The 27,289-nt window shown below is 36.0% G+C and overlaps 1 protein-coding gene across 2 annotated transcripts; it reads right to left on the bottom strand.

Annotated features, from left to right (window-relative positions):
- Positions 1 to 118: 118 nt before the first annotated feature.
- Positions 119 to 21,668, bottom strand: LOC139142696 (myosin heavy chain, clone 203-like). Of its 2 annotated transcripts, XM_070712759.1 has the most exons (14): positions 21,510 to 21,668; positions 21,067 to 21,213; positions 20,261 to 20,365; positions 18,797 to 18,856; positions 15,773 to 15,931; positions 14,743 to 14,841; positions 12,670 to 12,835; positions 10,141 to 10,301; positions 9,785 to 9,883; positions 3,613 to 3,788; positions 3,439 to 3,499; positions 2,690 to 2,963; positions 1,702 to 1,816; positions 119 to 1,174 (listed from the first exon to the last, which is right to left on the bottom strand). In XM_070712759.1, the coding sequence occupies exons 1-12, from the start codon at positions 21,621 to 21,623 to the stop codon at positions 2,787 to 2,789; spliced, it is 1,524 nt and encodes a 507-aa protein (XP_070568860.1). In that variant the 5' UTR covers positions 21,624 to 21,668; the 3' UTR covers positions 119 to 1,174; positions 1,702 to 1,816; positions 2,690 to 2,786. The 2 variants fall into 2 exon arrangements, with proteins under 2 accessions (XP_070568860.1, XP_070568861.1); XM_070712760.1 differs by lacking the exon at positions 18,797 to 18,856 and having other exon boundaries at positions 21,510 to 21,667.
- Between the last annotated feature and the right edge of the window lie 5,621 nt (positions 21,669 to 27,289).

Here is a 27,289-nt window from a genome sequence, read left to right as displayed (position 1 = left end):
CAAATACATGCATAAAAACATCGCTGGTAAAATCAGCAACGATGGATTGGTATGATTTGACATCAAATATCATCACAGTAGCTTCTGCCTCAAAGAAGACCATGGGTGTACAGATGATGCGGTGGTATACTTTTTATTGAAACTCTCAATATCCTTGCAAAAGTACAGGATGTACCACACACTACAAGGTACATAGTTGTGTATGTTGTATGATATTTTACAGCAAAAAGAACGAGGTAATTATACATATATTTCAAAACATACACGTGAAATGGACGGAACACCTTCGCAATCACACCAACACAGATTTTCGTTTTCAAATTGGACGAAAACAAACCCATTATTAAACCGCCGTTCTGAATTTGTTCGATCACAGGCTATCACTTGAACACGTTCTTCACATGAGAGTGCGCCCTCAACGGCGTAGAACAAATGCACTGCTTTTGTGTCCTACGTATTTCAGATGTTTTCTCTCTAAGGTAAAACAAGTTCTAGTGATCAGTCGATATTACAATAACAGCTAACAAACTGCTTTTTAATACTGCGCAGTTGCAACGGTGATTAATCGTGCAATTGGAAAACATTCAGGCTTGATTTGTGTCATTTTTGATGGGAGAGTTGGACATCTACACTGAGAAGTAGGGGATGTAAGGTTTCAGTTAACTGATTAGAAAAAGCACAGCATGCTGAATAAACCTTAAAGAAGAAACAGTTTTGTAACATATATGTCAAGGTAATGTTCACACAGTAGACCAGAAACACTTAAATAGATCTCAAATGGACGGCCAACAAAGTCTCTCACATAAAGGATCTGGTTGATCTCTCAGCTACATTACAGTCCTCTTGAATAAAGCGTAGCACAGTGGTGGTTTTAAGCACAGAATAGCATTCTGCCTAAAGCAGTCCACCAAATGTATTTTGCCAATACTTTTGCACAAACAAAAGTTGATGTCAGGTGTCTCGATGATCTGTCCATCCACACTGCATTTGATCTGAATGACACAGAAATTAACTCTTGGGATTGGTTGTATGGGCAATAAAATTGGAGAACTGAGACACTTGAACCAATCAAAAAACAGCTCTCATTAGGCTCTTCACATCATTTTCTTCATGTTTGGACGTCTGCTGTGCTGAGAGTTGGATTGACCCATAGAGTGCTTAAGCATTTTGCTTCCTGTGAACAAAAAAAAATCATTGAATCTTGAGATTCATCGGCGAACATAGCTTTTTGATGTCATTTGCTGGTTCTTTCGATAAAGATTACATCATATTACCCAATGATTTCACTGCCTTCTTCTGCATGTACCAGAGTCGGGTCACAAATGAAACTGTATTCCTGTTTGCAAATTTTGTCATGAGAATGGTCAATTGTTGAATTACTTCAGCAGAAAAAATGTGCCATCTTCACAACCACGTTTTGGTAAATTTTATTTGCGTTAATTGCAGCAGTGCTCCAACACCACCTTCTGGAGATCAAAAATATCTGAACGGCTAAAAGATTTCTACAACTTAAACTTCATATTTGACAAATCACAAACTGATTTCATTTGCTCAACTAGACAAAGGTTGAGAGCATGGCTCTCTTTACATCAATATGTTTGACTTGCTAGAACAGCTGGGCAGATTGAAATGTTGCTGGGTCAATACAGAGTTGGCTATTGGAAAATTAGAAAAGTCTATTGGAATCTTTCTGTGACCAACCTTAATGACACAATCATCTAATATTGACTTCATGGTCAATGGCAATGGTTTTGACGGTGGACTTGGTGCTATCTGGTATTCAACTTCCTCACTCTGATCAGCTGATTTGACTCTCCTGTGAGGAAAACAAACGATACACACATGTAATTTATGAGCTTATGAGGGCGCTCTTCACCACTTGGCCTAACTCACTCTTAATACAGAAAATTTAGGTAAAAATACAAAAACAGCAGTGAAACATTAGTAAAAGTAAAGTTTATATCAGAAAGAATGAAATTTTATTGGGTTCTTCTCATACAAGATTAAACATGCTGGAAATTATGTTTTGTCACATAATTGTCACAATTGCTGAAGTAAGTCGATTCACAGCATGCAAAAGTCCTGATAAAGAAATGGATGCACTTCTTTAACATCCTAAAAATCTTAATAAGAAAGCCAACGTAGCACAAATTGATATACATGAAAACATCTTAATGTCTAAAAATAAAATTATGTCAACTTTTTGAGAAGGAGTTTCATAAGGTCAATGGTCCCACTGCGGAATGAAAAGGACACGCAGTGTTTTACACATTAAGTACACCCAAGGGATCATGTGATGATGGTTAAAACAAATGCCTGCATGCAAATGGGGAACGAAAACTAGCATTGTGCACATGGTTTTGTTGTTACTGTGGTCGATTCAAATTTCGGGTTTAGCCTATTGCCAAAGTCTATGTAGGGACATAAAATGTTTAAATTTGTGCATAAATTTCACGATTCTAAGAGTCAACAGATTTCAGATTCATACACAGAAACATGTACAGAGGCAGCGTATCAAATATAGGTTTATCCTTTCATTTCTATGTATCACCAATTTTGATAACTCATGAAAGTGCTATATTAAGTAATGACCTGAGGTTATTTTTTCAAACACTAAGATTTAACACATTCCTCATGGCACACTAGTGTTAGGTGGCACGTTTTTGAACTTGGTTGTGACCACACCTACCTTGACCCTCTGCTGTGTTTGCTACCAGTCTTTGATGAAATCATACTCTTCTTACTACTCACTGAGCTGTAAATTGACCTGTGTTCCGAGAGTTCATCTATTGCTGACAGTGGCCCCGATTTATTCCCTGAATCCATAGTGCTCGGTAACGCCAGATATCCAAGTTGCTTGTCTTCCTCCAGAGGAGGCAAGCTGATTTCCGGGGGTTCAGCCACTCCAGGGGAGAGGGCAGTACAGGATATTTATGTCTCGGATCTTGATCTGAGACACCTATCTGTGAAAGGAATATTAAAAACTCTCAAATTGGCTGATATCATCTAACTTTGAAACATTTCTCTGTTCTATCAATCATTACCAGAGCTTTCTGTCTGTTTTGTGTCTGTGTATGGTGTAAAATATGACACAGTATAATCAATGTCTCTTGGAGTTTCATAAGTCTTCATTGAACTTGATAGAACATCAGTTAACCAAACAGTATAATTTTCACAACATTTTTTACGGTAATAGGTTCAATGAGTCTGAAATAAAGTATTATAATAAGGGTTATTTGAAGTATTGTGACAGACAGCAAAGAGAGACAAATAGGTGGTCAGATGGCTAATTTCAGGGGGGGAGGCTTTCCTCATTGACTGATATCCAAAAATAGACATACAATATCTGCTAATGTAGTTTAAATTGAACAATGAAATTATGGACATGTCTGAATTCCATAATTAATTTCATTACAAAGGTTACACCACAATACTTACAAAATCTCCGATACTTGGCCCTTGAGTCATCCATGCAAAGTCCTCTTTCTTGTCAAGTATCCTGAAAAAAAATCACAAATAATAAAAGTTTCTATGATATCTGCCTTGAAAAGAGTTAACATGTTCATATAGTCTATAAAACTCTGTTTGTAGCTTGTTTGAAAATTCTTTTACCTGTGAGTGGCTGCTTGATGTGCTAGAGCATATTCATACATGGTTCGGAGTCGCCGTCTCTCAAAGTCTCGTATTCTGGCCCTCAGTTTAATTTCTTCATTCATTTTGATTAATTCAGGATCTTCTTTCTTGGGTGTCAGGTCTAGCGTAAACGCTGCCATTCTGGGAAGTTCAACCTGGAATTACAATCACAGGAAACATACTGTATACATCTACCTATGGTTGTTTCAAAACCTAGGACATGTCACTTGGATATTCAGACTCACATTTTTACAATACTTTGAAGCTATGCTGCTTGCCTGACTCACTTTGAAGCTTGTGGCATATATGAAGTTTTCATTCTCTGACTTTTGTGAAAATCCAGAATTTTGAATTTTCACCACAGATTTCACACTGGATATATACACTAATGGCTACTTCAAAGTTGAAATATTGGTCACTATTATGTTTCTCGTATCCCAAAAGTTAAGCTTAGACCTCAACCCCCATCCCCATCACCGTGACTACGCCCTGAGTTCTGTTCTTGATCATTTGAAAAGTTTAAAGTTTTCTCGAGGTAAGATTCAACAAACATTGAAACATTGTGTTTCAAGGTGCATATTATTCTAAATCATCTGTAAAAATAAGTCAAGTGTAAAAATAAGATCTAAAAGTTCAAGTTATTTTGGTTTAGCTGAAACTGCAAACTTGTTTTCCAGTATGCTTTTGCAATCGAAGAATGCTTCATGAAACCTGTCAATCATCCCATTCCGTCATGGTCAGATATTAGCTACAGATTATGCAAACAAAATATTTTCCAATAATGTCTTTGGTGGACTATCAATGTATAACAACTTGAGATGATTATTGTTACTCATAGATCAAATTACCGCTATGGTAGAATGCGCATCAGGTATAGATATTTGGACTCTCTAACTTTAACAATACCTTTTGGTCTACCAATTGTGAGGGCTCGATTTGAAGCTGATAGAGTAAATAAAGTTTTCACTGGCTTAGTTTGGTGACAATTGAAAATTTAATTTTTCCCAATGGAGTTATTAAGTTAACACAGGGATGTCAGCCATTTTGAATTTCAATTATCGGTAAACATAGGGCCAAAGTCCCTGAAGCTACTATAGACATGGATACAAAATTAAGTATTTCCTGACTGTATGAAATGATCTCACTAAGGTCATCCTAGGGACATGTAAACCAAATATTAAAGCTGTCTGACCAGCGGTTTTGAAAACATAGGGCCAAAGTCCCTGAAGCTACTATAGACATGGATACAAAATTAAGTATTTCCTGACTGTATGAAATTATCTCACTAAGGTCATCCTAGGGACATGTAAACCAAATATTAAAGCTGTCTGACCAGCGGTTTTGAAAAAACAAGCGACTCAACAGTTGACAGAGCTCTGCTGTGTTATGTAGAGAATAACCTTTTGTGACACATGTATTGATGAAGAAGGTGGATATCTTTGATAGCTCATTTCAGGATGGCCTGACCAAAAATGGAAAAAAATTCCGTAAAAATACAGATTTGCATATTTCATCAGACTATATTAGTCTATAACAGCAAATAAACGAGAGTTAATTACATTCTAATTAAAGTAAACAAGACTTGCTTCAATCAAGATTTACGTCATAAAAAAACAGCATATCTGTCAGGTTATAAAGAATCTTGAGCTGATATCTTTTAATATCAGTATTTTCATCCTATCAACCAAGCACATTTCAACTTTCAAATTAACATTGTAAGTAAGTTCTGTTGAATAAGTTGAGACTGTAGGTACTCAGAGAAAGCACACTGAAGTGACAAATGTTTGTAACTTAAGAAGTTCAAGGTCATCAAAAGCATTATAAGGAGTCATGTTACACTTTCATTGCACTGTTTACACAGATTGCATAATTGCTATAAATAGCACATGAGGAATCGTACAGCCCAGCTTTACCATAAAAACCCTATCACTTTGACCACTCTTTTAATTGACCACTCTATTTTTTTCCTCAAAAAGTAATCTTATTTTATCCTTACCAAGTCAACCATAAATGGAAATTAGAACTTTCTCTATCTCTATTTGTTTAACCACCCTATCATGACAAACTATTATGAGCAATTTCTTTTAGATAACATAAATGGTGGTTCAGAATATATCAAAGTTGGTATTCAGGAAAGTTGCCTTTATAGGTTTTAATCCTCAATTCACTATCAACTGTCAAAAAAAGTTGAACTTTCTGATAATTCCACACTAAAATTATTTTGGCTTTGATGATTTCCTAATTAATTCAATTATTTAAAATCATATTAATTATTTTTTTCTGGGTGAATTGATAGGGTTTATACAGTACAAGAATTACATACAATGTAAGTCAAACTTTGACCAAAAATGACAAAAAAATTCCTTAAAAATACACATTTGCATATTTCATCACAATTTGAACAAATCTAAGTTGGGTTGTCCCTAGCGACCTGTATACCAAATAACAAAGCTGTCTGACCAGCGGTTATGAAGAAGAAGATTTTTTACCAAAAACACCTTTTTTGGCATTAATTTGCCTATTTCAACACTATCAAAAAATTAAAAAAAATTAATTGTTTCTCAAAATCATATTTTTCATCCACACAACAAATATCAAATCAGTATGTACTGCGGTTCTCAAGATATTTGAGTGGACGGACGCCTCCAAACGGACATACATACATACATACATACATACATACATACATACATACATACAGACTGACGCCAGACGCCGGACGGATACCCATCCCAATAGCTTCTATAGACTATAGTCTATAGTAGCTAAAAACAAGCGACTCAACAGTTGACAGAGCTCTGCTGTGTTATGTAGAGAATAACCTTTTGTGACACATGTATTGATGAAGGTGGACATCTTTGATAGCTCATTTCAGGATGGCCTGACCAAAAATGGAAAAAAATTCCGTAAAAATACAGATTTGCATATTTCATCAGACTATATTAGTCTACAATAGCAAATAAACGAGAGTTAATTACATTCTAATTAAAGTAAACAAGACTTGCTTAAATCAAGATTTACGTCATAAAAAAACAGCATATCTGTCAGGTTATAAAAAATCTTGAGCTGGTTATCTTTTAATATCAGTAGTTTCATCCTATTAACCAAGCACATTTTAACTTTCAAATTAACATTGTAAGTAAGTTCTGTTGAATAAGTTGAGACTGTATGTACTTAGAGAAAGCACACTAAAGAGACAAATGTTTGAAACTTAAGAAGTTCAAGGTCATCAAAAGCATTATAAGGAATCATGTTACACTTTCATTGCACTGTTTACACAGATTGCATAATTGCTATAAATAGCACATGAGGAATCTTACAGCCCAGCTTTACCATAAAAACCCTATCACTTTGACCACTCTTTTAATTGACCACTCTATTTTTTTGCTCCAAAAGTAATCTTATTTTATCCTTACCAAGTCAACCATAAATGGAAATTAGAACTTTCTCTATCTCTATTTGTTTAACCACCCTATCATGACAAACTATTATGAGCAATTTCTTTTAGATAACATAAATGGTGGTTCAGAATATATCAAAGTTGGTATTCAGGAAAGTTGCCTTTATAGGTTTGAATCCTCAATTCACTATCAACTGTCAAAAAAAGTTGAACTTTCTGATAATTCCACACTAAAACTATTTTGGCTTTGATAATTTCCTAATTAATTCAATTATTTAAAATCATATTAATTATTTTTTTTCTGGGTGAATTGATAGGGTTTATACAGTACAAGAATTACATACAATGTAAGTCAAACTGAGACCAAAAATGACAAAAAAATTCCTTAAAAATACACATTTGCATATTTCATCACAATTTGAACAAATCTAAGTTGGGTTGTCCCTAGCGACCTGTATACCAAATAACAAAGCTGTCTGACCAGCGGTTATGAAGAAGAAGATTTTTTACCAAAAACACCTTTTTTGGCATTAATTTGCCTATTTTCAACAGTATCAAAAAATTAAAAAAAATAGTTTCTCAAAATCATATTTTTCATCCACACAACAAATATCAAATCAGTATGTACTGCGGTTCTCAAGATATTTGAGTGGACGGACGCCTCACAAACGGACATACATACATACATACATACATACATACATACATACATACATACATACATACAGACTGACGACGGACGCCGGACGGATACCCATCCCAATAGCTTCTATAGACTATAGTCTATAGTAGCTAAAAACAAGCGACTCAACAGTTGACAGAGCTCTGCTGTGTTATGTAGAGAATAACCTTTTGTGACACATGTATTGATGAAGAAGGTGGACATCTTTGATAGCTCATTTCAGGATGGCCTGACCAAAAATGGAAAAAAATTCCGTAAAAATACAGATTTGCATATTTCATCAGACTATATTAGTCTACAATTGCAAATAAACGAGAGTTAATTACATTCTAATTAAAGTAAACAAGACTTGCTTAAATCAAGATTTACGTCATAAAAAAACAGCATATCTGTCGGGTTATAAAAAATCTTGAGCTGGTTATCTTTTAATATCAGTAGTTTCATCCTATTAACCAAGCACATTTTAACTTTCAAATTAACATTGTAAGTAAGTTCTGTTGAATAAGTTGAGACTGTATGTACTTAGAGAAAGCACACTAAAGAGACAAATGTTTGAAACTTAAGAAGTTCAAGGTCATCAAAAGCATTATAAGGAATCATGTTACACTTTCATTGCACTGTTTACACAGATTGCATAATTGCTATAAATAGCACATGAGGAATCTTACAGCCCAGCTTTACCATAAAAACCCTATCACTTTGACCACTCTTTTAATTGACCACTCTATTTTTTTCCTCCAAAAGTAATCTTATTTTATCCTTACCAAGTCAACCATAAATGGAAATTAGAACTTTCTCTATCTCTATTTGTTTAACCACCCTATCATGACAAACTATTATGAGCAATTTCTTTTAGATAACATAAATGGTGGTTCAGAATATATCAAAGTTGGGATTCAGGAAAGTTGCCTTTACATGTTTTAATCCTCAATTCACTATGAACTGTCAAAAAAAGTTTAACGTTCTGATAATTCCACACTAAAACTATTTTGGCTTTGATGATTTCCTAATTAATTCAATTATTTAAAAACATATTAATTATTTTTTTCTGGGTGAATTGATAGGGTTTTACAGTACAAGAATTACATACAATGTAAGTCAAACTTTGACCAAAATGACAAAAAAATTCCTTAAAAATACACATTTGCATATTTCATCACAATTTGAACAAATCTAAGTTGGGTTATCCCTAGGTACCTGTATACCAAATAACAAAGCTGTCTGACCAGCGGTTATGAAGAAGAAGATTTTTTACCAAAAACACCTTTTTTGGCATTAATTTGCCTATTTTCAACAATATCAAAAAATAAAAAAAACAGTTTCTCAAAATCATATTTTTCATCTACACAACAAATATCAAATCAGTAAGTACTGCGGTTCTCAAGATATTTGAGTGGACGGACATACATACATACATACATACATACATACATACATACATACAGACTGACGACGGACGCCGGAAGGATACCCATCCCAATAGCTTCTATAGACTATAGTCTATAGTAGCTAAAAATTGGGTTATTTGTTTACCTAATACCAAATTTTACACAGTGACCCTGATTTGTATCCTTGAGTCAGAAAAGGAATGGTTTTAAGTTTCTTTACAGACCATTAAGCCAAAGTTTAAGTCTTTCAAGTTTGAGGTACATTCTAGCTTAAAAGTAACACAAATTTTATATAATGATTCTACCTATACCTATTTTCTAAAGGCATAAAAAGGTGATAGCAGGATTGTTATCACTGTCTTCAAATATTAACCCTTTGAGTGCCAAAATCAATTTTTGTCGCATATATCAAAATATTCACCAGTCAATTTTTTTCTAATTTTTGCTAAAATTTTGATAAAAATCTGAAGCCAATAAAATGTGGTGTTTGGACCAAAATTGTCAAAAAAGTTACAGAAAAATTCACAAAAATTGGTAAAATGTTGCACACTATAATTTTGGTGTGAAAAATTGCAGCACTCAAAGGGTTAAAGTTATGTGTATGCCACCAAACTTCATCAAAACACGCTATGGGTGATGGAACACACTGTCACAGCATTCCGGCACTGTGAGGAAACACACCTTTGGAAATCTCTGATCCACAGCCAGTGCCTTTGGATGGATTGATGTCCTTCTTCCTTTCACAGGTGCTGATAAGTAACTAGAAGGGCCATGTTGGACCTGCAATCAGAAAGTTACAATATGGATAAACAAGTCAGCAATTTGGGTGTTGTTATCAGAGTGCAAAGGCAAGTTTTTCTCTTTCAATTATCCTAGAAATGAAATCACTGTAAAGACAAAAAGTTCACAATCACTCTCTCTCTCTCTCTCTCTCTCTCTCTCTCTCTCTCTCCTTTACACCAATCAATCCATATCAAAGACCTGCTGGTAAAATTTTACAAGTCTGTCACATTACTTTCATTACTTAGAATACATACCTTTGTAAATCGCTGAGTGACAGCCCACTGATGCATGGAAGTTGCCTTTGTGCTGGGTCGTGATGGTTCCTTGTCCTCAGTGATTTGACCCATAGGGACAAAACCATCTGGTACAGGAACCTTGATGGATGCAAAACTATGGTTGCTTGCTGCAGATACGGCTAGAAAAGATTTATAAACGTTAATGAGACACATGTCTCTACTTTATTGAACTGTGAGGGACAGACTTATATATCATCACTTTGAATGCAACTTAATGTAGGCGGTACAGACATAAATGACATATTTCTATCTCACTGTCACAGTAGCATATCCCTCTCCCTCCAGTGGAAGATGCTGACAAGGCATCTTTCATACACACATGCATGCTACAGTACACCATCAATGGACATATACATAACATCAATAAAACACATACACAAACGGTAAGTGCACCTATTTTAGTGACTGGAAAATAGCATAAACTTTATCAAAATATTTTCCTGAAGCAGCTGCAAATTCTTCTCTGAATTTTGATGGCTCGGAAATAAGGGCTTATTCTTTGTTTAACCAGCGCAAACCAAACACAGCACTTAGCAACACTCAAAAAAGCCTTTCATTTTATATTTCTTTCCATGCTGTCGGGGAGTGTGAATTACAATAGCGTTGATCGCGATTTCAGGTTTGTTACTAAACATAGCTGCACGCGCCTACTTTCGGACAAATATGCTGAAATTCTGTCGTTGTATGCGCGGCTGTTGTTGCAGCTTGTAGTCTCAGTCATCAATTCATACGAATAAGTGTGACGCTACATAGCCATTCTAACACTCGCAGGTTTTATTTTCATGGTTTATGCGAAAATGCGGACAAATGTTTATTTATGCATATTAATGAGAGAGAACAGTGACGTCATTTGCGATCAGCGCTATTATTCCAGAATGAAAACCACTTTCTTGCATTTACGGTAGATCTAGTTTGTAGGTCAATGTTTCTGTTAGGTATAGAGTTGAGAGCCACACTCTTGCCTAAAAAATGTCTAATAAAAATGTTGTTGACAAGAAGTCATGACAATAGTTGGTAACAAATGAGGTTAAACCAAACGTGTGTATAGGGAGTTGACAGAAAATTTTCCTTGTCTACTTTTTGAAGTTGGCTTTTTTTAACTCGGGAAAAAAACTCTAAACATGCACAGAAAATTCTGTTGTTGTCAAGATGCAGAGGTCAGACAAGTCAAACTAGACAACTTGTCTAACTGCTATTTTCAATTTCCAATTTTAAAACAATATTATTCTATATCTTTTGTCTGGTGTGCCTTGGGGACTATACCATTGCTAAAAGGGGGGTGACCCAGCTTCCCCATGTACTCTTGATAATGATTTCATGTTTTAGGGAACTCTGGACTTACAAATGCAATTTAGAGTGCGAAGGGGGAGAATATCATCTGTGATGTACGACCATTCACTCACTGACAGAAGACAACATTGGAAAGGATCAACAAAACAGGGAAAGCAAAGTGCAACACAGCAAAGTTTTCAACCTAAACCTTTGTGTTCACCCTTGTTTGCATGTAACTGTCCAATGGGATGGAGTTTGTGTCTTTGTAGTCGTGCATTGAGAATCCACACTGAAAAGTATATGGTACGTTTTAAAAGACCTGAACATATGTCACACATAAACCAGATAGATTTTACAAAAATCTTTACTACTGTTATAGATTTATAGCCACTAGAAGGTTACATTCCCAACTTCAAGAATAAAACATGCATGGGTCTGCAAACATTTTGAAACTAAAATGAATCAAAGTCCAGACTACCGCCACAAGTACAAACACAACTGAAATGTCCTTATGAACAACTAAGATTTCAGACATGTATGAAATAAAAGGGACATTCCATTCATCACTTTGTGGATCTGATCCATGGTTTTGAATCACAGGAAAGTGGACTTTGTTAAGCTAAGTTTGAATAGGTCACATTCATGTATAGGGTGAATACACTCAACTTTCAAACAGGATTTCATGCAAAAGTATTCTTGGAACCATACAATATTAGAATATATGCAGCATGACAACTTGACTGTTGTGATTAAAACATGAAAACTGAGAAAGAAAGGCTGAAGATTTCTCCATCATTTCCACTACAAGACCGATTTTTTATTTTGCTTTTCAACAATTTCATGAAATGTGAGAATATTTTTTACAACTTGAAAAGAGACAACTAGAAGAGATATTTTTCAGCACATCCATTGGTAATATGGCCAATAATGACCATATGTTAGAGTTTGAATGCAAGTAGAAATTAAAGTTGTTCATCTGAGAGGACAGTAAGAGAGTTTTATATCGGTACAAATCACCACTGTCAAGATTTCTAATTTTATGTAAATTAATGCAAATCAGTTATCCAAAATTTCACTTGTAAAACTTTTTTATTCCTTCAATAAACACTTATCACAAGATTGACTGTCAGACAGTGGTTTAAAATTTGCTCTGAAAAGGCATGTCAAAATATTGGGGATTGCCAAACCTGGAGGAAAGAAAGAACAGACACTTACTTGACGGAGATTCAAGGTTGGAGCCACTCTCAATGGTGTTGGTTGGTGCAATTCCAAACATTTCATTGTATTTCTCTGGGATTTGGATTTCTTCCCAGAAGCTGTCCACTTCTGTCTGTGTCTTCAGCTTGCCTTCTTTGTACATCTTATCTTGGACGGCAACAATCTGAGAAATTGAAAGTAAATATTTCATTTGTTTTGTTGACTGAACACATTGTCATCTGGTTAAATGAACCATGTTTAATTAAGATATATGGTGAAATAAAAATATATTAAAGAAATTAAACCCACTTATTTTTAAACATCTGACCTCAACTTTTTTGCGTTTTTAAGAAATGAGAGACTCATAATTTACCAAACTCTACAGCTTACTAAGGTTATAAGAAGCAGAAAATAAAACATTATAATAAGTTCACAATTCTTATAGGCTAATTATAGTAAAAAACGTCATTTTTCATAAGGCTACGTTTTCATCATAGGGCACACGTAAACTGCAGCAATAAAGTGATCTCATTTAAGGCTATTGTCTGGGCTATTTTAAAACACTAACCGTGTAGTACCTTGTTTTCAGATTTTGTCATCTTTTTGTTGCAGTAGATGGTAAAATGCAGTGCAGGGGGAAAACCGGATATTTGGTTGGCATGGCGACAATTTCAGGGTCAAAAATATGAGGAAATTTGTGGCAAAGATATCTATTGAACGAAAAGTCATACAACAACCGAATTTTTTCTGTAGCATTCAGATGTATATGTATTACAATATGAACCTAAATCTATGACTGTATAAGATGTCAATATAAATTAAATCATAGTCATCTCGGTAAGATTGAAAAATTAATAAATTTCACAACTTTCCGTCAAGTTTCTACTATGACATGATTGGATGACTTGTTTTTTGAGGTTTATTTTGTAAAGTATTTAATTTCACATATGTTGGCTGATTTTCATTGCATTCCAACCATTCTTTCAAGAGTTATTACTGCCACAAGAAACGAATGCAGTACAAAACACAATTGTTAGGAGTATTGGATTGAAATGTTTACAACATAAAGGTGATACTCATACTTCATGCAAAGTTTACGACCTCAAAATAGGGTATTGGACAAGTTTAAATTGTCAGTTAGAATTCTATTTACAAAAGCCTGGTTGTAATTGCTTTCTAAGTGAAAAATGAACTGTTAATTATCAAAAAAACATTGATTTTATAATCAGCATGATAATGAAATTCATGTGAGATTCTTTACTTGTTATGTATATGGACACCATAACGTCTAATATGGTTTGTTTTCTGGTTTAATTGCTATACCTGAATGAAAATCTTTATATGCCTTACAGTAATATCCACACAAAATATAAAACAGAATCATTTGTTGCAAATTTCTTCCCGATTACTCATTGATCTGGCTTTTTTAGACTGCAATTAGTCTCAAACTCACAATTTCCACAACGCCATATTTTTACCTCTGAAAAAGCTGCTTCAATAAGCAAGCAAATGGTCACTACTTCATACATGATGCCATAACTCAACAAAGTTTTTAGGCAACCAAAAATAGCGATTTACCTGTTTTGAATATATAATTAGACTACATAAAATTTGACCAGGGGTCAGTGGGAAAAAAACGCGATTTTCTCGATTTTAGTTAATATTTTTGAAGAATGATATAGCTTATTTGAAAGTATACATGTCGAGGGTGACGATGAAGGAAAAAAAATATAATTTGATTTTTGAGCATTTTGACCGACATTAGCCCAGACGATGGCCTTAACAGAGAAAGAAAACATCAGTGCCTCTGATAAAGTATAATGATTAATGTTAGATTGATTTGGCAACCAGGAATTTTGCAGGATTTCACAGATGGTCAACTCTTTGATTTTAGAGCAATCTTTTCATATGATAATAACCACACAAGGGGATTCATTTTTATAACAAAAGAATATGCAAATTATGCATTGCTATGTAAATTGATCGTCCAACTGTTTTTTCCAAGCAGTGGAGAATATTATTGTGCTGATGTACTGTCCTCATTGCAGAAACATTGATATAAAAACAAGAAAAATCACTGCACAGACTCACGTTATAAAATTGTGTTTTTGGCAAATCCCTTAGAAATGAATTATCATGTGACATGTTTGAGCGTTCCTTGGTTATCTTCACATGATGAGTAGCAGCTTTCTGCAACATAAAAAGAAATTTATTAACCATTGTAGCAGATTAATCTGGGTGAAAATCATTCACGGAAATTTCAACTTGCGCTACATTTTTCTGAGCTATAATATGGGTCAGCTCTTACCTTCAAACTTGATGACATCAAAACAGGAATGTTGCATGGTAGAACAAGAATTCCAAAAGGCTACATGTTTTGAAATGGTGGAAGTTATCACATCATTGAGGTTTTAATCTTTTACTCTTCTTTCAATTTCATTTGGTATTTAAAGTTGCATGAGCCTTGGCGACTGATATTTCGACTCTCCTGGTCTACTGGTTGTGTGGGGTTAATTTGAAAGCTCCTGAGGTAAATTACATCTCAGTGTCATATTTTTGTGGAAATCAAGACAAATTAAATTTTATTAAAAGTCAAGTATTGGTAAATGTTAGGCAGTTTGTTTCTCAACCTGTATTACAAAAATTTCCACATTGACCCCTGGTTTTCATTCTCGACTTTGAAAGAGACTGGTTGAAAGTTTGTTCTAGTAAAGTTTGTGTAAAAGTACAAAGGACTTGTAACTTTTGATGAGTTTTCAACTGCTTTTGTTTTTTTATGTCTATTATTCTTGATCTTGTTCTACTCCCCAAAGTGTGTTGAAACATCAACTATTTAGCTTGTGAACACAGCATCTATATGTGTAAAATGCAAAATTATTGTGTGTAATATTTGAATTCTAGTCCAGACCAGAATTCACTTGTCAACAATAACAATGCAGTCTACACATGTACAGGCTGAGTTGACAAGCTGAACAATGTGTATTTCACAAGCTTTAGGGAGTGGAACACGAAAGTGTGGTTGGCTTCAAAAACAGAGAAAAAAATTATCAAAAGTTACAGCTACTGGCCCTAATAGATGCTCTGATAGACTTTGGGACACGCGTTAGTGCACTCCACCTACCGCCTTCTCTTTTTTCTCTTCTATCTTCTGATGGAGCTCATCAGTTTTCTTCTGGATGTCCTTTCTCTGTTTCTCAACTTTTTCGTTGAGGGCGCTCATGTACTCGAAGTAGTAATGGTTTCTGAGCTTGGTCAGGTCTTCCAAAATTTGCATATGTTTCTAGATTTGCAACAAAAAAACCAAAGGAATAAATACAAAAAAATACGTGAGTGGATACAGGAGTACAGGCTGCTGAAATCAAAATAATAAATATCTGTTTGGAAAAGTTGGATCATTTTTAACATCTAGAATGCCCGCCCCTTTTATTTGTTTGTAGTTGTACTTTAAAATTCACTGCAGATAATGAGTAGAAAAAAGATATATGCAACATAAACTGTATCAAGCAAACCAAATAAATTTCAACAAGTTTAGGCAGGTCAATTTCATTGCCATAAATTTTGGGGGTTTTATGCTGTTGTAATTTCTAAACTTATTTTCTTTCACACAGAAAAGATTGACCTTGATGAAATTTGCAAAAATGTTTAAATGATCATATTTATGCAAAGAGACCTAATGTTTGTGCAATAGTGTGTGAATATTTCTACACAGTACACTGATGTTTTAAGTACACTTATTGGTTTCTCATTACAGCCATGTACAGTGACACAAAAGCCTGGTTAGTACAATGATACTGCATTTCAAAACAACTCACAGCTTAATCACACAGTAAACCATCACAGATGGCATGTATAAGTATAAAACGCATTTTTGCAGTAGCGACAGCATTAAAGAGAGAAACAAAATAACGTCAGGAAAGACATTACCGCAAATACAGTAAATATTTAATGACAAAGTAAGGATGAAATTGACTCAACTGAAGACAGCAGAAGCGAGGCCTCTGAGAGTAGAGGTTGAAAACTCACATGAAATCAAACTAACTCTGGAGAGTAACTATAGATTTTTGAAAAATGAGACCATCACAGAACAAAACAAATATTTCTGTTTTACTCCATCACTGTAACTATGGTTACTCATTTCACTGTCTTCGTCTTGTTAGCAAAAGTTGACATTGTTTTTAAACTGGGGACAGCTAAATAGCGGGAGAACACTGTGGCCCCCTTTGCAGAGTACATCAAGAGATCTTGCTGCATATTTGAAAGTTCTAGAGAAATTTGAATTCACCGGTCTACTGGGAAACAGCTATTCTTGTAAAGTCAAAGATAACAATTTTACCTCAGACAAATATTTGTTGAAATATATAAAATATGAAACCTTGTAGAGAAAGTGGATGACATAATGTGGAACACAGTATCTTTTTACTTTGTTTATTATCTTTTCAAATAATGCTACCTGCAATTGGCATCTAGCTTGAAGTTCCCAGTAATGTAATAGAGAGAAAATTCATCAGCTGCAATAATTTTTAACCCTTTGAACCCGGCTCGGACATAAATGTCCGATGACATCATAGAGTACCAGGGGGTCAGAGGGCAAAGGGTTAAGCAGTTGTGTGAAAGTAAAACTATTTTCTAGTTTGCATCTCAGAAAGTAAGCAATTATTTATGCTGACGTTATCTTGTTTTATGCAAATTATTTCAAACTCTGTTTTCTTTTTTTCTACCCCAGCAGAACAAATAACAGTACAGTCAAACCTGTCATAGTGGTCACCCTTACAGAGCGGTCACCTCTCTATAGTGGTCACTTTGTGACAGTCCTGTGGCATTTTACATGTTAAAGACCCTCTACAGAACAGCCACCTCTCTTATGTGGTCAGTGGTCACATGGAATTGCTCCATTTTGGTACAAAACCTGTATATAATGGTCAATATATCTGACTCTCAATGACCTCTATCAAAAAATGCTCAGACTGGAATGCACAAAATACATGTAAGTCTACTTTTACTGATTTTACAAGCTTTCAGAAACTAAATAGCTGTTTGATGTTTTTTAACAGATTTATGTTATGGAATTTTATAATTGCTTTTATCTTTCCCTAAATTAACCACTTAGCGCACCACCTGCACAGAAAGTAATGCCACACCCACCCTCTATAGAAAGGCCACCTCCATATAGTGGTCACTTTTTCTTGGTCCATTGAGTGACCACTATACACAAGTTTGACTGTATATCAGTATTGGTCTGGGAAACTTCTGTTTTATTAATCTTGGGACATGAAGGGTTGGAAGGCAGGAGAGGAAGTGTCAGAGTAATTTGCAACTTAGGAACGTGTCTAAATTGTTCTTGAAACATCTCAAGGAATGAAAAGAGTAGACACAAGATACAGCTGTATATTATAGCAAGAATCATTTGTGCTGTGCTTCAAAACATTTGAGAAAATATCCTGGAAAGGGTGTGATTTCAGACATTGACGTGAACAAACGTATGTAAAGCTGAGATTCCAGCGTCAGCTGTGCATTAAAAACAAACATGAGAAGATACTTACAAGTGTTGATCTACACTAACAAACAAATAAACAACTTGACAGTGAACATGTGAACATGACATTAAATATATGCAAAACCTTGAGGTCACTTTGCACGAAAGCCAAGAATCGCACAATGTGATTTGTAGTGGCACACTAGGGAGTTCTCTAGAGTTCAATCAGAGGTCATCCTAAATTTGCAAAATGCCTGAAATTTTTCGTTTAATTTAATTAATGAAGCAGGATAGGGTTGGGTCGGATAATAAGGTTTTGGGTTGGTGAGGTTTGCTATTGCAGAAATTTAGGAGAGTAGGATGTCCTCTACTGTGAACTCATCTGAAAACTCTGATGTGAATTCTCACACAAATATGGATACAGTGAGCAAAAAATATGTGAGATAAAAACACATCAACCCTTTCACCCTCTGGTCCTTGTGTTCAGGTCCAACCTCACCAAGTAAAACAAAAGGACTGAACCAACTTTGGGTGATGAAAGCGTTTGATATACTCTGTGAATTCACAACATATGAAAGTAATAACAGGACAAATAACGAAGACAATGAACAAAAAACGTCACAAAAACCGATGAGGATGGTGACATGGTACCGCTGGGGTGGTTTATCTTACCAATATAGCACCTCTGAGGTTAATTCTGCCATCTGGTTTAGCTAGACTAGCCAATACGGACTGCAAAGAGCACGGGTTTGCATGGATATGGGTTAGTGAGTAATACAGAGTCAGGGTGTGCTAGGCATTGACAAAATAAAGCATGCATTTATCATACCAGTTAATTCCCCTGCTGTTCACTGAATACATGTGTGACACCAGAGCTGTGAAAAAGTTTGTCTGATTTTCTTGTTTTGTTACTGCTGTCTGTGTTCAGGTATCATGCATACATGTTTTAGTTTAAAATATAGTTTTCAGTTTGGCTATTGGCTTCATTGGCCGGTATCATAGTGATTGGCACTTCAATTCATTTACACTTACCTTAAAGGGACAAAGTTGGCCATTTTTCATGAATTTCGTTTGATGCGAGATACTACTTATATTGTTTGACATGTTGAAAGATACTGAATAAATGGATGACCATGCATAAGCGACCCCAGTTTTAGACAAATCAAATTGAACCATTTTCATGATAGTTTCATGTATTGTGTCTAAAACCGGGTCAAATATATGCATGGACATCCATTCATTATCTTTCAAACATGTCAAACAATAAAGTAGTATCTTGCATCAAACAAAATTCATGAAAAATGGCCGACTTTGTCCCTTTAATGAATGACACCATCCTACAAGAAGCTGCTCTTCTGCTTGTAACTGATATTGTATTTGCTACTCAATAGAATTCTTTCACAAATTCTATAGAGAGCTGAGAATTTTTTTTAAACCTGAAGTGATGATTTGAATCACATTCTCTCAATGGACTGTATTTGAATACATGTACAACTATGCTTGCAAACAAGTGAACGGCTTACTCACAACTCCAGTAGAACACACACATACACCAGTGGATAATTTATCAAATCCCAGTACAAGCAAGAATAGACTGTGATAAAATTACTTTTACCATTGAGCATGCTGATCATATAAGTTTGTACCATCATGCATTGCCAAGCAAAAGGAATGGGAAATGTCATCGTTACGTGGATCTTGACGATTGAAGACAGAAAATAATATCACGCAATGTAGTCTTGTCTAGTCAGAAATCTTAATAGACGAAAAGCTCTCATGTCTGTTCATCGTTGACAACCAATAAAAAAGGAGTGATACAAAACTTGTAACTCAACAAGAAATTAAAAATATTGTCTTGTAAACACAAAGGCAATTGATGTACTAAAGGCCACGTTTAAGGTCATGAAATTCACCAACCTGTTTGTGTCATAAAACATATACTTAAAAACAAAATATTAAATAATAAATTTGACTTTCTACATGTGCAAAAAAGTGTGCAAATAAATACCCTATTTTGTGCCTCTTCCAAGTGTCAAATCTGACTTGACCATTCAAAGAAAAAATTGCAAAACTGTAAATCTATATACTGCAGGTTCCATGAAAGGTAACAATATCATGGGTATATTTTAAGCTTACCTCTTGTAATTCCTGGAGTCTCTTTGCCTCCCGTTCTTCATCATCATCAAAAGAATTTGGAGTTTTTGACCTCTTACCTTTCTTCTTTTTGCGTTTTCTGATCATCTGGTGAAAAGGCAAAAAGAACAAAAAGCGTTAAAAAAGTTAACAGGAAATGTTTGAGCAACAATGCAGCAGTCAATGTAATCCCCCAAGGATCCCACCTCGGGCAATATGGGACAAATGTGGGGGATTGAAACTGTGCCCGACAGGGTGGGGCAATTGCCTCATATTGATCGCATTAGGCACCTTCACGGGCAAATGCAGAATTTATGAATGCGCCACGCACCCATTGGGCTGGGGGAAATGTGGAGGATTTACTTGATTTAGGTGGGGATTTTCCAGATTGTCTTGCCCCAGGGAGGTTGGGCATTTGACAAATTTCATAAGGCTAATTTCCAAATCCCCCATTATGCCCCCTTGGTGGGGGTGGGAGGGGGGTTGACATTGACTGCCATATAAGCCTGAAGCAAAAGTTTGACCTGATCTAAAGATCATGGTTGTACGGCAACTGTTGCTGTTTTTTTATTCATAGTGATAGATTTGAACATATTTGTCCATGGTTGCTTTTCATTGTTCATTATTATGTATAATATTTTTATGATAGCCCTGCGTACCGAGCTGTATGTTCCCGGCGTTATACGGCCTCCCACCACATGGAGGCCGTATAACGCCGGGCACACAGCACGGTACGCAGGGCTAATATGTTTATGATAGTTGATATATGCAAAATTGATTGGAAAGGGAAAAATAGGTTATGGTATTACCATCTCTGTCGTAGTTGGCGAAGACTGCTTGGGTGTATCTCCACTTTCAAGAAATTTCTTTCGCAATGTATTATAGGACATCTCCGAGGTTGTGAGACTAGCACTGGATTTCTGTGACTGCCTCGTAGACGGTCTGGATTTCGTTCCCTGTGATTTAAAAAAAAAAAACATAAATAAAAAACATGATAATATCAGAGAGAGAGAGAGAGAGAGAGAGAGAGAGAGACTAGCATAGCAATACACAGGTGGATAGTGTATCGTAGCCTGCATTTCAGCAATCGAGGTGGTAGTCGAGAGAGTGCGGTACGATAGGCCCACACAGGTGAGGTCCCGGTAGTACTGACAGCGCTGCAGCGCAGCGCAAAGTAATATGTGGGCAGGCCGGGCCAGCGATACGAAAATGCCCTGAAAAGTTTGCTTGATCGAAAGTTAGTTATGCTGACCTCTTCTTGTCCATCTCTGGAATTCTCTCTGTCGTCTTTTTTCGAGAAAGTGACCTCCTTATGCTCTTTCTGCTTGTTTTCTGGAGACGCTTTGCCGCCTTTCACGTCAGCCATGATAGCTCGTTGTTTTGGCAACAGTCCTTTGTGACCTTTGACTTTTACTCTGATGACTGCCCTCTATAGGAAAGAGCTGAAAATATAATCCAAAACCGAATCCGTAACTATGGAAATCCGGTCACGACATGCGACATGCGACCTGCGACTTCAAGACTGCGACCTGCGTCCTGCGTGTTTGTCAAACTGCAACCTGCGACTTTCGTGTGCTCTGGCCTAGCTGCCACCTGCGAGTTTGAAACTGCGACCTGCGAGATCACGACCTGATCCATGATTTTAGGTATCTGGTGTTTATTGAAAATATGAAAAGCAGTCACAAGTAATATCAGTGATAGGTGGTGTCATTTAGGAAAGAGATGAGCTTCGATGACACAGCTGTGTTGGCCTACGTGTTGTTCGGTTGCTTTCAAAGTCCGGTTTCAAAGGGACAATGCTCAACTGATCACCAATTTTCATGAATAAAAATTGTTTTGATAGGCCTACTTCAACAAGCATGTTGTTATATATGTTGTTGCCTAAAGTGGTGGCTATTTCACAGATCGAAATGACCTAGTTTAGGCCTAAAAAGTATTCTGTGGTTGTTGTACTTCGATTCGGTGACCATGCACCCCACCCAGCCCTAGACATTATTTATCTCGCAGTTTGTAAGTCGCAGATCGACCGTGGGCCTGCCTGCGAGATGTGACTGTGACTGTGACTGTGATCATACATACAGTCAACTGTTTTTGAGAAATCGTTCCCACAGATAGACAGACAGACAGACAGACACACGGACAGAAGCAACAAAACCATTTAAATTTTAAGTCAAATAAAGGATAACTTTATTTTATCATACGAGCATACAGATCAAACAACACTTCACAGAATTACATTCAAGGCCCACAGAATGCCTGTATACAAAGGTTTGACAGGTCTGCACACTGGTATATCAGGGATGAAAGAAAAAAGCCTTTTGACGCCGTGCAGGATAGATTGGCAGGGAAACGATAGCTGCTATAATGTACTCTGATGGCTTTGACACCAAAACGATAGCTTTGGTTTTGATGTTGAGGGCGTAAAAACATGCGTGACTGCAAAAGTATTTCACCCATTTTCTCAAAAAAAATCACCAAATTGTACAGTGTAATATGCCCCATCCGATGAAGTTCAGATTCAATTTCATGTCAGAGGAGTTTCAGCCCTCATTTTAAGATACTCATAAAGAAATATCTCAGATCTTGTTTTCAAATTTGCGAGAATCATAACTGACTGGGGGCTGAAACACTCCAGAGATGAACTTGAATCTGAACCTCACTGGATGGGGCATATTACACTGCACAACTTGGTGATCATTTTTTTGAGAAAATATTAACAGGTCAAATTACTTTTGCAGTCAGGCAGGTTGTTTACGCCCTCGCCAATATCTACCTATACGTAATACCTAGGTCTAAATGCCGAAGTCGCAGGTCGCATGTTTCACACTCGCAAGACGCAGGTCGCAGTTTTGAAGTCGCAGGTCGCATGTCGCATGTCGTGACCGGATTTCCATAGGAAACCGAGTCTAACTTTAGCATCGTAAAATTCACGACGTTGCCTCCCTAGAGGGCGCCGTCTGTAACCTTTGGCTTTCCATGCAGAGACAAGACGCGGTCTGTTGAAAATCGCGCTCCTGAATATCTGAATATTTATACATGAACACTGGATCACGTCACGGTAGAAGCGCCGATGACGCTGATTGTCTGATACGCCTCTACAACACGCACGAAGCCCGTAAAAACAACAGACTGAAATCGCGTAAAATTAACTCTTCTACACTGAACCAACAATCTCCAAACACAGATAAATTTACAGACTGAATTATTTTGCAGCTAATATTTTTCATTTTTGCATATCAAAGAAATTGTTAATTTGAAACTTACAATGATATTAAGGGTGATCGAGCCACTAATTTTTTTTAACAATTTTCGTCATTTTTCTCTAACAGTAAGAGTTATATGTGAGGATGAGATTATGACAAAAAAATCAATGATATGTCACCAGATTAATTTGGCAGGTAGGATTTGAAATACACCCACTTTATCCCATTCAGATCAGTGAGAGAAATTATGAATCTCCTGTAAGCGTTGCCCAACCCGATTTTTTACTTTCAGTTCCTTTCTTGCAATGCTGCACTTGCTTTACTTACATGTGAATCACATTGAATAATAAATGAAAGTTTTAGCTATTTTTCCGCTGAAAATGTGAATAAAAATTTAAATTCACTTCTCAGGCCTTCCAAAACAACAGTTAAAGCTGTATGAAACTTAAAAGTAATGACCACGACTTATCCATACTCTGTAGAATTATTTAGATTTTCAATCCAGCAATTTTGTTTATTTTCACATAGGCTAAATTATTGTTCAGATATTGCACATTATATGCATCAAATAAAAATACGGGGTCACTAGCCTATTACAATGCTACACCCTCTAACGTCACCCCTCCTCATATGTGAAATGGGAAAAAATCACAATTTGATAAGAAATATGTCCTTTTCAAATTATTTTGTTGGGATCTTTAAATACTTTGTAAATATATCGACATTCAAACATTTAAAACTTACAACTCTAAGATAATATAATGATCATTCAATCATCACTAACGTCCGCTTTTTCATGCTAAAAGCTCTGACAATAAGTTGTATGAAATAATTTCTACAGTGAGCACGGTCCCCGGTAGTGGACGCGTGCATCGAAGAGTGCGCGTTCTAGGCTATATGATGAACAACGAAATAGATACTTTGCGAAATCACGAAATCACGAAATGACAACATTTCCACAACCCCAATTTTTTTTCCAATAAAATCTAATATTTAAATAATGTCCGTGACCACCGCAGTTGGTTTACTGGGTTTAATGAACGGATTAGGTACGTAACGGAATATTTTGAAGTGACTTCAATCACTGTCGAACCACAGGGGCTCATAAGTGGCATATAAGTCAATATTACAGCGTTTTTCTTTCTTTTTCAATGTTACAAATAAACTAGCTGAGCCTGAAGAGCACAACACTTGTGTAGCTGTCTTGTGTGTAGCTTGTATTGGCATGTATAGTGCGCCCTCAAGAGGGAGTGTGATCATATGTAAATGTGACCTTTAGTTCCATGACCTCTAGCCATTCTACTTCCTGTCCTCGCTATGCTTACTGTACTATTAGTACAGTAAACACAGCGACGTCAGTAAACACAGCTACGTCTGTACGCATGGCCATATGGAGAGGGAAGTAGGCATGGCTAGAGGTCACGGAACCAAAGGTCGCATTTACATATGATCACACTCCCTATTGAGGGCGCACTATACATTCCAATACAAGCTACACAAAAGACAGCTACACAAGTGTTGTGCTCTTCAGGCTCAGCTAGTTTATTTGTAACATTGAAAAAGAAAGAAAAACGCTGTAATATTGACTTATATAGCCACTTGTGAGCCCCTGTGGTCGAACTACAAAGTGATACATGGCGAAATCATGGGCCGCCATGAAAATATCAATATGAACACGTACTCCCACAGTCACTACAGTACCTATTTAGTCAGGGGAGTTGTGAAGCTTCACAAATCTCTCTCGAAATAAAGCCATAACATTTTGGAATTGAGGTTTTTAATCTTCAAACACTAGCTGTCGAAACGCAGCTATCTGTTGACCGTGATTGAAGTCACTTCAAAATATTCCGTTACGTACCTAATCCGTTCATTAAACCCAGTAAAAACCAACTGCTGTGGTCACGGACATTATTTGAATATTAGATTTTATTGAAAAAAAAAATTGGGGGTTGTGGAAATGCTGTCATTTAGTGATTTCGCGATTTCGCAAAGTATCTATTTCGTTGTTCATCATAAGTCTGCGTTCTATTGTTCTAATTGGATATAAGAAATTTTACTTACTGGAAGTGGCTTACAAAACTTCGAATCTCTGATCACAACTTACAAATTGAATTAGGTCGGAGATCAATCCCAAAAGTCCCTAGCTGCAATGAGAGATTTTGTAAGTATTGTAAATCTTCAGTAGAGGATGAATTCCATTATGTAATGATCTGTCCAAAATATAGCACTTACAGAGAGATGTTATTTTCCTCAATAACTATGTGCAGTCCTGGTTTCGTTGACTTAGACCAGAAAGAGAAGTTCATTTACATCTTTAGTCAGTCAGATAAATTACCCCTTGTTAAAGCCCCCACTCAATTATCAGATTTATCTAATATAAATATTATTCCTTGATAAAAATTCAATGGAAAACAATAGAATGACAAACTGTTAATGGGCTGTTGACGCATTCGCTAATGTGAGAACCAGGGATTGAGAAGGGCGCCTTTAAGTATATTTCAAGTACCTTACTTTCTCCCCCAGCAGCAGCTACAACCAGTGTTTGTTAATCCTTGTATCGTTGAACTGTACAGGTATTTTTGCCTTACCACACTTCGTTGAACTGTAAAGGTATTTTTGCCTTACCACACTTCTTAAGTGTGTTGTTGCGCAATAAGCATTATTATTATTGTTAAAGTTTGCAGCTATGATATCGTAGCAAGTGACTCGATCATAACATGACTCAATCTAAATATACAGGCTTCAAATAATCATTGTCAAGAAAATAAAGGCTGCAAAATAAGCATATATACATTCACAGAAACTCGCTCTCTCTCTCTCAAACATACACACACATTTCAAAAACAATAAAAGCTCGATTTTCAAAAACAGGGATGTACTCAGTATTGATTTCAGAATTATTATTAATAATTGATAGTAATTCATCACTTATTGTCATGATTTTATATGATTCACAAAAAAAATCAAAAACCTGCTGCATTTTATCATGAAAATTGTTCAATAAATGTAATAGCAACACTCTGTATCTTGCCTACTGTAAAAATTATATACAAATATTAGTGTTGCGGTGACCCTTGACCCAAGCGCGTTCGTTAGCCGCCTGACTAGCACAGCTACCATGTAAAATGAATCAACATTTTCTGTGAAATTTCAAAATCCACTTTCTTGCATAAATTCATTTTTAACCACCGTAGACTATTAAAATAAATTAATATCAACAATCAAGCATATATAAAATGGAAGAGGGTCCATTATTCCTAACATTTTTTTTCATTTTTTGCAATGCCAGACAGGGAATTGTGGATTAGGAAACAGCAGGGCCATGGCCCACGAGACGCTCGAATGCGTAATCGAAGGGGTCAAAGAGCCAGGTCAATGTTCCAAATCGTACATTGTATCAAATTTCCTTTGTTCTGTGCAACTTTGTATTCTTTCTGTCACCTAAAATATCTCAAAATCAGACGGCGATCGACTCGGATAAAACCAATAGCAACAATACATGCGCTTGCGCTTGGCCAGAAATAGGCCAGAAACTTTAAAAAATCATGGCTTATGATGAACAACGAAATAGATGCTTTGCGAAATCGCGAAATAACGAAATGACAACATTTCAACAACCCCAAATTTTTCTTCAATAAAATCTAGTATTTAAATAATGTCCGTGACCGCAGCAGTTGGTTTACTGGGTTTAATGAACGGATTAGGTATGTAATGGAATATTTTGAAGTGACTTCAATCACGGTCGAACTACAAAGTGATACATGGGCGAAATCATGGGGGGGGGGGGGGGGGGTATACAAAACGAAGACCGAAGATCGAAGACCGAACA

Source organism: Ptychodera flava, chromosome 10 (assembly GCF_041260155.1).
Source record: "Ptychodera flava strain L36383 chromosome 10, AS_Pfla_20210202, whole genome shotgun sequence".
NCBI lineage: Eukaryota > Metazoa > Hemichordata > Enteropneusta > Ptychoderidae > Ptychodera > Ptychodera flava.
This window is presented reverse-complemented; position numbering and strand designations above follow the sequence as displayed.